Genomic DNA, 11,753 nt, shown 5'->3' on the forward strand with positions numbered 1-11,753 from the left:
AGAGGCAGACATCACTTATTTCAGATGTACATACAAAATGTATCCAAATATGATTGTGAAGTATCTTAAATGAGTGACATGAATGGTGTAAAAATGCTTCCTTACAGCTTATAACTCAATCACACTCAACCTGCTGGGCCTGGATTATTCTTATTTTTCTTCCTTTTTTGGTGTTACATAAAGCATTTGCATTCTTGAAGATCCCCTCCAGACATGTACTAAGACATTTGAAAATACTCTGCTTGGAACAGTAACTTGTGTCTCATATGTTTTTTCCACCAAAAAATGTAATTATGATGTTAAAATCTTTCCAGAATCTCTAAATATGTGAAAATATTTCATTTCAAAAGTTGAACTGCTGGACACAAGATGTCCATTATCAGTCTTTATGTACTGGAGGCTTCAAGTTTCCATGTCATTCTTGTGTAAGTTGAATATTGGAGCAGGATTGGCTTCCAAACTTGTTGTGATGTCACAAATCATGCTCATAGGCCTGCCCCTTAAAATTGGATTTTCAATGAGCACAGAGAAACTTTCCACTGTCAGCTGATGAATGTAAAAACATCCTTCTATTGTCAAACCCTGCATATACATCATTCTGTACAGTGAAGCTCAAATATCCAACTGTAGGAAAAAGAAGAAAAAGTATTATTTTTGAGTGGATGGGGACTTTAAGTTTCCCTTCACTCATGTGTGTTATCAAATAGATTATTATGGCTGCAGCTCACTTTTCATATGGAATTATGTCTCACTGTTCCTGTGATTATAAATATCATACAATAGCTGAAGCACAAAATAAAGATGTGGATGTACACTGTAGATATAATCCTGCAGTGAATACCAAGTCTGTAGAGTGCTTTAAACACTTTGTCACTTTATCTGTCAAATCAGTATGACATAAAAAAGTGCACTGAGTTTTGGGTGACAGCCACAATTGAAAAGTTAATAGCCTAACACTGAAGATTGAGCAGACAAAGCACCACAGTACAGATACAGAACTATAGAGTAGAATTAAAAGATTTTTGGTACAGTACCAGTCAAAACACACTTTCTCGTGGGAAAGTGTGTCCAAACTTTTGAAAGGTACTGTATTTTTAGGAATACACCATTCAGTTTAAAAATACATTATTTTCTCTATATGACTGTTATCTATAAAGTTTGTAGTCCTGAAAGCACAATTCTCTCCTACAACCATAAAGATAACCTAACATACACATTTTTACACCAGCAAATTAAAATCACGACATGAACCAGATGATGACATGCAGATTTATAGAAATAATCAAAACCCCTGCCCGTTCACAAGCCAGAAATAAAGGTTTATTAATAAAAACTGAACCAGCCATAATTTAAAAAAAAAAAAAATTAAAGAAGGGTTCAAAAGCTGAAATCTGTGCTATTTTGGGACATGAGTCAAGTTGGATAACAAACAGAGATGTGCTTCAAGCGCCAAGTTAGCTCACTGAACCAGCATTCAAAGGCAGAGCACATCCACCTCATTCATATTTGGGGTTTATTCGGTCACATCCAGGTAATTATCATGGGTCACATTATTAACATCTCCCTTTATCACAACCACATCCCCTCCATCCAATAACGTCCAGGGAGTTACAAAAAAAACCCTCACAACAGGGAAAGTTTCATTTTATTAAAAAAACAAAAAACACTTCTGCAATAATAAGAACATGCAACACAAGATGAGGTTCTTATAAGGACACACTTGCATCAAATTTGGCTCCATAATGTGCAAAGTTTGGGAACACGTGCACCACACTACTGGCCAGCACCCAGGATAAGCAGAGGCTTTCAAAATATTTAGATGTGACCTCACACCTATGCAAGCGCGCGCGCACACACACACGCACGCACGCACGCACACACACACACACACACAAGCACTCAGCATACTAAGTGCACCATCCATGTCCTTATCAGCAGCACAAACACAGCGCACAGCACAGTGATGAGATCAGCAGCAGTGTCAGAGCGAAGGTGGTTTGCAGGGTGTAGAGGATGTTGCAATTAAAAATCATAACACAAATGCAGGCGAAGCTAATTTAATAGATTAATACTAAAGTGGAGGTTTCGGTCATAAAATGGCCTACAACAAATCGTTTATGTCATAATAATAAAGCTTGTTATTACGATTCCTGTTCTCCGTAGTGATCCTTTGTATGCGCGTAAAGCTGTCACACATGCCATCAGAGAAAGAGAAGATGCCAAAAAGCATTACAGGCCCACAGTAGTTGGAAGGTCATAAGCAAAGCAGCATTCAGTGTGATCTGGTTCAAACGTCCAAAGTTGGACATGTCTTACCTGGTCCCGCGGAATGCAAGGCAGCGAAGTCCTGCGGTGGGACTTGCTGTTGCTCTGACTGTGAGCCATCATTTCCGAGGCCGCTATGGAGCTGGACCTCCGTCTCCTTTTGAAGACAGGGATGTCCTCCTCCTTCGCCCCGGTCACAGAGCCACAGCACCCCGTCCCGCTGGTCCCTGAGGCCGGCAGGAGCCGGTCAGCATACCTCGCAAGCAAAACCCCCAGCAGCCCCAGCAGGTAGGCCAGGTAGGGTCTCCAGCTGGCCCGGACTCTGCTCAGAGAGACGAGGGAGACGGCCCTGATGACGCTAATGAAGACGAGGATGGACACTCCCTGACCCAGCCGGACGACCAGCAGAGCCCCGCTGCCCAGGCAGCCGAGGACTACCAGGGTTGCGGGGAGGGACAGCAGCTGCTCCTCGGCGCCGCGCAGGAGGGACTGCGCTGCGGCTTCGCCCAAGTGGCACACCGCTAACAGGAAAACCGCGGTACGGATGAGTACCCCGCAGCGAATCAGATAGAGCCCGACCCAGAAGAAGGCACATACGAGTGTAAAAACTGGGGAGACGCAGTAACACGCAGTCAGAAGCAGCTCCACAGCGCAGCCCGCCGCGAAATGAAGACGAGAGTCGGACCTGCTACTATTTCCGTTGCTGCTGTCTGCATCCCAGTCGACCAATCTGAGCAGCAGAGCGAGAATAACGGAGACAGAGGCAACGCAGACCGCAGACGACACTCCTCGGCAAGTCCATGTCACGGCGAGTCTCAGCCACGACTGGCTCCCTGCGTCCTGGCACAACGGGGTGACACATGTCTTCACGTAGCCGTTGCGCTCCAACGCTGCCCGGGGATATTTTTCATGAGCGCTTCTTGATGAACCTCTGTCGCTGTCTGCCTCCAAGGCCATCGCTATCAGTCAAGCGGAATGCTGCGCTGACCGTCCGGCAAAATAATAGATTTTAGTCTCTGTGTGAATGTCTCAGTCTACATGTTCCACCAATAATTCCCATGATAATGCATGTTGTCTGTGCAGCATCTAACAGACGACCCCCAAAATAGCACTGGTCACCAATGCTTTGCCTCCAAAACACAAGTTCATTAAGTAGCTCTGCAGCTATTATTTTTAAAATGCCAGATGATGGGGCTCACAACTTTTCCTTCAGATTTGTGGTTCAGAACTTCCTCATTTCATTTGGTCCACTATTGAGTTGCCCCCTAGTAGTGAACCAAAAAAGCAACCCCTGGCGTTTCACACATCTAGGCCACTGCCTTCACTCGTCCACATAGTCTCTCTCTCTCTCTCTCTCTCTCTCTCTCTCTCTCTCTCTCTCTCTCTCTCTCTCTCTCTCTCTCTCTCTCTCTCTCTCTCCTCCCACTAGACACTCTCTCTTTTTTTGTGCCGCTCCGGTGATTCCTCCGTCACGTTTCAGCTCTCTCTTCCCCCTTGTTTCTGCTCATTCTGCGGGCTGCAGTCTGCCTCGGATGTGACTCAGTTCACAGTGGATGGATGCCATGTTTACATGAAGATTTCCTGGCTTGTTCTGTGAGATGGAGCAGCCCATTAGGAGAATTAACTATAGTAATCCTGTAATACATTTTAGAGGTACATTATATGAAAGGAGACCAGAAAGGGATGTTGTACTGGGTACCACAAATATTTCAACAGCATCATTTATCATTGTATGGTCATACAAAAGTCACCTGTCAAAACACTTTACAATATAGGAAACTTATTTAATGACTTTATTATTTGTGCAGTGTATTTCGCTTTCCTCCAGCCTTGAGATATGCAATGACAGCTCATTTCCATGGATGTGTGTTCTTCAAAATAAGCCGACAAGCCATAAGATGAAAAGCATAACCCAGCAAAACAAAGAGCAGAATTTAGCTCTGGTAATAATCTTGCTATTCGTTATTTATTTATTTTTTTCTGGATTAAAATTCTAAATCACATCATCTGCCTCTGCCTCCTGTGTGGCAGTCTGGCTGAGCACAAGTTAGCAGCCGCCTTCACCTGTGTGTCCTACATTTTATGAGAGGATTTAAAAGATGTGCTGCAATCACATAAAGCTATTTCAAGTCTGTTCATCTCTTTCTGCAGTGATATTAATTCAACTAAATCATATAAATTCCTTTTTTAGGAGGAAACGTGTGCTAGGTGCTGTGTTATGTTGCTGAAAAAGAAGTCAAAACATCTATCTGTGAAGGTTTGTGTGTATATATATATATATATATGCATCAGAAGTTTATGAGGTCTCTTCTTCTCCCCTATTAATAGTTTTGATGTAATATAGGAACAGTGTTTTATTACAGCGGTGTTACACAACATGGGTCAGTGCAATCAGTCAAGTGTAATCAGGGCATAAATCTAATGCTTTAGTCATCCTGTCACAATGGACAGTGGACATTTGCCAGTACGCACTGTCGATTCATATTCAAGCTCTCTAGAAACCTGGTTTGTATGTCAGAGGGGTCAAGAGAGGACAACTAAATACGCAAGAGGCTAAAAAGTTATAATAATTTGTTCTATTGTACTTTTTAATACTGCTTGGCTGCTTTCTCATGATTGCTAGAATTCATAGTGAAAAGTTGCTGATATTTGAGTGATGGAAGGATCTTGACAAGACATAAAGAGTTACTGATTTCAAGTTAGACACCCATATGCACTTTACAGGAAAAAAGAATCAGTCTTTGCTAACTTGACTGTACTGTGACATGGCTCACTAAATGGTGGCCCACAGGTGCGTGACAGGAGAGGACTTGGTTCGGTCCTGTGGGGTTCAGATGTGTCTGTGCTGTACATCAGCGTACTTACACGCAGTATATCACATTTTGGCAAAGGTAGCCCATGATAATAACATTCTCTGACCTTTGCCCCCGGAGATGTTGTCCAGACCCGCTGCTCCAGTTGTGCTGAGGAAGTTTTGTAACAGTGTCATCTATCATTGTGAAGTGCTTTAGGAGAAAGGGATGGGTGTTTCTTTTTTGGCTTTCATTGGGTTATCTGTGCTTGGTTGTTTATACAATCCAAGACACTTATAGCGCCTCTTGATGATATATATCCACACTGTCACGAAATGCAAACGCCCCACTTAATGTAGGCTCTGGCAGTCAGAGTGGATGACAGGACTTCTGCATAAAATGTTCTTGTATGCTTGTATAGTATATAACAGTATGTTGTATACTGTATGTTGTAGCTGTACCATCTGATGGACAATTTTCACTGACTAAAGGCTCACAGAAACAGAATTTTTTGTTTGTATGGGTTCAAGAGATTTGATTTTAAGCATAGTGTTGCTGTTTTGTGAAGTATTCATTTACACATTCTTATTAGTACATTTTAATTATGATTCTCTCTGTTGCTGATAACATAGAAGTCACACAGCCAGTATCAAGTTACACAGACCTAAAGAATACATTTTGTATCAAGACCAGGAAAAATCTGTAGCCTGAAATAATTCATGTATTTTAGTTTAGACCCACCAGTGTTTGTTTGGAATAAAGAGAAGATGAAGTGGGTAGTTAAAGAGCAATTAAACAGCAACTCAACATCTTTTTGCTGACCTCCAGCGATTTACTTTTTCTTGTTGTTGCAGTGATGTACAAGTTTACTCCAGGACGTGTCAGTACACTGTGACATCGCTGTTGGGTGTGGTTACAGGTGCAACAGACTTGCGACTTTCAACCAGAGAGCACAGAGAAACACTGTTTGTCAGCCTGTTGTTAGGATTCTGACACCTGAAACAGCTAATTTTAAGCATCATGTGCATCAACACTGCAGGGTATGGGGTAATATACAAAAATATGACTTTGAATTCTTCGATTACAAGTGATGGAGTACCAAAATCAATTCAGTCATGATCCAAAAAGTAACAATTTTCACCTTAATTAACCTTGAAATAAGCTATTTTCAAGATTAAGATCTCCTCCCTCCCAAAAATATGAAATCCAATTTTTTTCTGGACACATGGCTTCCATTTAAAATGAATAAAAAGTACACCAAGTGCAATCGCGAGCACAAATAGTATAAAGCAGCCAGAATTTTCAAAACACTGCCAGTTTCCAAATTATGGGGGTGACTCATAATGATAACAGTTTTTAATGTTGTTATGGTTGACTAATTAGCTTTGTCGTGGCTCACTTAGACCTTTGGGCTCTGCAGAGAGTGAGAGAGAAAGCGAGAGATGCAGCGTTAAACATTTTAAGAATCTAAAAATACACCTCCACACACACACACCACACAGAAGGACATCGAGAGGAATGTTACAGGATTGTGAGCCAATTCTAATCAACGACGAGGAGATGATGAAGAATGGGCTTTGATTTCACGTCTTCTCTTCTCTTCTCTTCTCTTCTCTTCTCTTCTCTTCTCTTCTCTTCTCTTCTCCCATAATGCATTGTTACACATTATTGTGTTTTATCTCGTGGCTGTGAAAATGTAAACCCAAACTGATTGCGTCACTGCCTTTGGTTTATCCCCAAGTTATACACATGTGTACAATTTACAGCCTTATCCTACTGTATATGCTATTGAATACACTGCTTTGTTGTCATAACCTTTTTGAATAATGGCATATAAAGCTATTTATCATGTTCTGACACACTGGACCGGAGAGACGTCATTGGCCAGCTGTTTGGCTGCCAGGGACAACAAACTGCCTGTGCCTGTTGAAGGAGAACGCAGGCTATGCTGCGGCTGCTGTGTGTGCGTGTGCAAAACAAGTACATGTGTGTGCCACTGACTCCATGAGTTTGAGTGCATGTGCAAATGTGAGGAGAGAGGAGGGACTGTGTCTCTGGGGGCTGTTTAGCAGTGAGATGACTGTTCTCTCTCACTTCTTCCCTCTGCCTCTCCGTGTTTTGCTAAACACCAGAAATGTTATTTGAAGGTGCTGCTCTGACCCTCTCCTGCTCTGAGGGGGAAACTCTTTACGTGAGCCCATGGTGCTCTATGGTTTTGGTGCACTGGCACACTCCAATAGTGAATGAGGAAAGCCTGTATTCCAAGGACACATGACTGTGTCACAGGAAAAGCTGAGTTTGACCATACAGTACAAGAAGCAGCTCTTACATGAGGCTTGTAATACCTTGGAGGAAAAAACACTGCGCTTAAAATGAATTTCTGTATTTGTTTTTGTATGTAGAGTGTGGGATTTTAAGATGCATGCAAGTGGGGAAAAAACATACATACTGTTTGTCTGTGGAAGTAAAATTTCTAAAGTGAAGTGCAACTTTTAGGCCACTTTCCTGAGCCATCATGTTGTAAGTCAGCAAAAACTATAATGCACATTCAAAAATATACACAAAGAACATCTGAAATGTCCTGTAGGAAAATGGAGCTACGTGGTGTGTATGTACACATAACTGCAGCTGAGGACTTCAGATAACCAAAACAAGGTGCATTTCACAATGCTTGCAAAAACAGTTAATGTAATGTACAGGCAGTGCCTTTTTGTACGCCTTTGTTGCTGCAATATTTTTTTAAAGAGACATTAGTAATTAATTGTTTTTATTCTTTATCAGTGACAAAGGGAAAAAAGGTCTTGCTCATGGTAACAGGTGACTGAAAAGGAAGGAAGTCATCGTTTCAGGATGGAGTGAATAACTGATACATCTCGGCAAGAAGTGCAGTAATATATCATGTCATCTTCCTTTTGGCTTGACACCAAAATGTATTGTGATGCCGGTCACTTGCTTGTAGCACCATCTGCCATCTCTGAGCAGCTGAAAATGCACAGGATGCAAAACTGACAGCATGAAGAAAGTTAGTCTCGTGAGCCAGAAATCTGTTGTTCTATCTTTCTCATTGTTTTGTCATATTTACTCCACTTCAGTGCTTCAGTCTGTCTACTGTAATTACAAACTTGCCAACAATGGTTAAATTACTGTTATCAGCTGGAGTGGTAAGATAACAGGGAAACCGCACTTGGAGCTTTGGAGGAAAATCTTCCTAAGGGCTTCAATTAATGTTACATGAAACATGTAGTGTTTTATGCATTAGTAGGAAACATCAACTGAATTGCAAATGATATAGGAAGCTATGGAGCGTCTCAGTGTTAGCTAATCAATACTGCCTTGCATCTGTTACAGGAAAGCAAAAGACATAAAGGCTCTGAGAGAGCATATGGCAACCACACAGACTGCAAGATGAACAGGATTCATGGTGTTATTGGAAATTTCATTGTCATTATTCAGCTAATAGGGCATTGTACACATTGGTTTCTTACATCTATTAAAACCTAATGCCTTTAGAAATGGAACTTCAATATGAGGAAATAAAGCCTTATCTCTCTGAGGAATGACATTACATTTTAACATTTCATCTATGCTTTGGCTTCCAGCCTTGGACTAAGCAGAAAAATTATTATTACATAATTAATAATAATATTAATGTTATAAATGTCCACAAGAGACATCTCCATATTTAAGATAAAGCTTAATTATTGTTATGTCCTCCCAAAGTCATGCACTGCAATCTAAAAGTTAGACATCTACAGCACTAAATATTTTACTTTTCAACCTTGTGAAACCTAAATTTAGCAGAGGTATCTGCAATAATGCGGTTGTCTCTTAAATGGCAAAATAATGTAAAATTACTTGATAGGATCACTACCAAACTGTGAAATTCAAATGATTCAATTTTATTTGGGGGGGCTGCTTTGCTAAACAAGAAAATATCAAAATTGCACGCATGCAATACCTCAGCCCACATCCCGCACTCACATATTTATATACACACACACCTTGTTCAGTCTCACTCTGGCTATGCCTAATTGTTACCATATGATAGATTAGGAGTTGTTTATGAGTTGGCGGAGCAGAAAATGTACCATATCCTGTTTGTTGCTTTCCACTAGGGATAAATCTATGACAGTGGCCTGTTCACACCAGTAATGACTTGGAACATCTAACTCAAATACGCTCGTCTTATGAGGTTTGTATGTCTGTGTGTGTGTGTGTGTGTTTCATAATCCCGATTATGAAATATGCATTTAAGTTTTGTTGTGTTTTACGAGGAAAAAACTTGTAATAAAATGTCCAGCAGAAAAGCTATAATATAGTCTACTCAACCTTTTCTTTTCAGCTGAAACAGGCACCCAATCCAGGCTCCTGCTGCTCCTTGATCTCATCAGGTCAGAGCAGGGAACAAAACCAAACCAGTAGATCCCTGCTGGTGAAACTAGAAGGACTCTTTACTGGGCAGCAGGATGGCATTACGTCAGCAGTGTGATAAGCTGTGTCTGCTAACCCTTCAGGAATCCATGGGTAAAAACCTCCTTATCAGGGCGGTGATAGCAGCCTCAGTTTGTGTGTGTGTGTCTGCGTGTGTGTATACTACAAACTCAGGTAAGAGTCAAAGGCCTGGGAACACAAAGGGGCTAGCTTGCGAGAAATTCAGAGCACTCCCATGTCATGTATATATGAGGCAGTATGTGCGTACGTGCCTGCAGTATGTAGACTATGAGTATTCAACCATTCCTTTATTTGTATGCACAGAACTCTGTGACCTCAACATATAAAAAAAGACAGAGAAAAGGAGAAATGTGTTATCAGGAGTTGGTACCTGTGTTTCAGCGCCGGTCTCAGTCCAATTTATTTGCACACGATCCCTCCGTCCTTCTATGTCTCTCTCTTTCACAACTGCCACCTCTGGCTGACCCTCTTTCACTGTGTTTGTCCAGCTAACTACCAACCACCGCAATCCACTGGGATAACACACACACACACACACACACATAAATGTACACAAAGAAGGGCTACTCTTCCCACTACACTTTACAAATCCCACTTAAACAGAACAAATATAAAGCCTAACCAGGTGTGAGCGTAGAGATGAGGAGACGTGAGGTGTGGCTGCCTACAGAAAATACCAATGAATTATATAGAAAGGTCTGACGTTATGAATATTTAAGAGTCTGTCACAGTATATGTTAGCTACAAGATCAGACTACTGATTTAGTATGAGGCCCTTACACATACACGCTATGTTTCCATGTAAATGCTGTGAATATTTTAATTAAATTTACAAAAAGAAACAAGTCGGTGCACAAGTAAGCCTTTTACAAATACTGTATTCTCAAAATGAGTAAAAATCTTTTACTCCCCTAGTACATTGCAGCATTTTGTTGCTGCTTCTGACCTAAGATAGGATTCATTCTGAAATACAGTGAAAACTGAATCTGTCTCTGGTGGAGAACCTGCAGGATTAATGAAAGTTGCTTATAGATGAAATCTAAGATTAGCAAGGAGCAAAAATGATCTTACTTATAGACATTTCCAACTATAAAAGGATGCAACTGGTGTTTAAATGTCACACTTTTCTGCCTATCGAAGCATCGTCCAAACATATTGTGCTATTTTAGCTTAAATTCAGTTAGTAAATTGCATGTAAAACACTTTAAATAAGTTTATAATTTCAGTCTTTCACAGGTCAATGTAGTCTGGTTAATGGACTACTTGGTTGTTTTTTCTTGCACTAATGTGAGCAAGCAATAAAAAATTGGGCCACATTCACATTACAGGCTTTAATGCTCAATTATGATTTTTTAGTCAGATCTGATCTTTTTGTGTTGATGGTTCACAGTCATGTCTGGCTCTGGTGTGAACACTGTTGAGGTCCTAAACTGCCACTCGTGCAGATTTAGCTAAAATGTGAGTAAAAATAAAACACATGAATTCCAATCTGACCGTTCTGATCGGATATGAATCAGATCTAGGACCACATATGCAAGTGCCCATATCTGATATGAATAATCTGTGTAACTTGGAGGCAAAATAATTTGATTTGGGCCACTTCAGCATGTAATGTGAACGGAACTGAAGAGAACCATTTTTGCAAATAGTACACAAGAAGAAAAATGTGGTATCCTTGGAATCATGTTGACTTGTTTCACTGAAGTTTGTCATCAAATGAGAAAAGATTAGCTGGTGTAGATATATGTAAGTGCTCATGTGCATGTTTGGTGTGTTTCTGTGTGCACACATGCAGACAGCTGTTTATGAGTTCACCTCCCAGTGAACAGAATGATAGAAGAGAAAGTGTTTCCTGTTCTTCCTGCGCTTCTCGTGATACAAAACATGTGTTTATGTCCATGTTCACACACATAAATCATACAAATGGCTGCACCTTAAATCATTTCTCCATCTTGCAACCCTTTTTTATTTCAGTGAATCCATACTGAGTGACTAACTGATTATATCACCAAGCCACCCAATATGATTTAAGGGCAGCAAGCAAGCAACAATACCATAAACAAATTCATTAATAAAACAAAATCTAGCATGAACAATACCCTGCAACTACTCTGCCGTTGATATGCAAATGTCAGTTTTGCATTTGTGTGGAACATGTGTCTAAGTGGCCAAACAAAAAAATATCTCAAATTTGGTTAATTTGGGCTGTGAGAGAGATGAGGCAAGAAGGAGAGAGAGAGAATG

At 40.7% G+C, this 11,753-nt stretch overlaps 1 protein-coding gene across 2 annotated transcripts in view; it reads right to left on the bottom strand.

Annotated features, from left to right (window-relative positions):
* The window catches only part of LOC137186018 (cGMP-inhibited 3',5'-cyclic phosphodiesterase 3A-like), a 62,070-nt gene extending 56,261 nt beyond the window's left edge, over nt 1-5,809 (bottom strand). For both annotated transcript variants that reach the window (XM_067594621.1, XM_067594620.1), the window contains exon 1: nt 2,317-5,809. In XM_067594621.1, the coding sequence (XP_067450722.1) occupies nt 2,317-3,222 (906 nt within the window). In that variant the 5' untranslated portion in view covers nt 3,223-5,809. The remainder of the gene's footprint in view (nt 1-2,316) is intronic.
* Between the last annotated feature and the right edge of the window lie 5,944 nt (nt 5,810-11,753).

Source organism: Thunnus thynnus, chromosome 7 (assembly GCF_963924715.1).
Source record: "Thunnus thynnus chromosome 7, fThuThy2.1, whole genome shotgun sequence".
NCBI classification, from domain to species: Eukaryota; Metazoa; Chordata; class Actinopteri; order Scombriformes; family Scombridae; genus Thunnus; species Thunnus thynnus.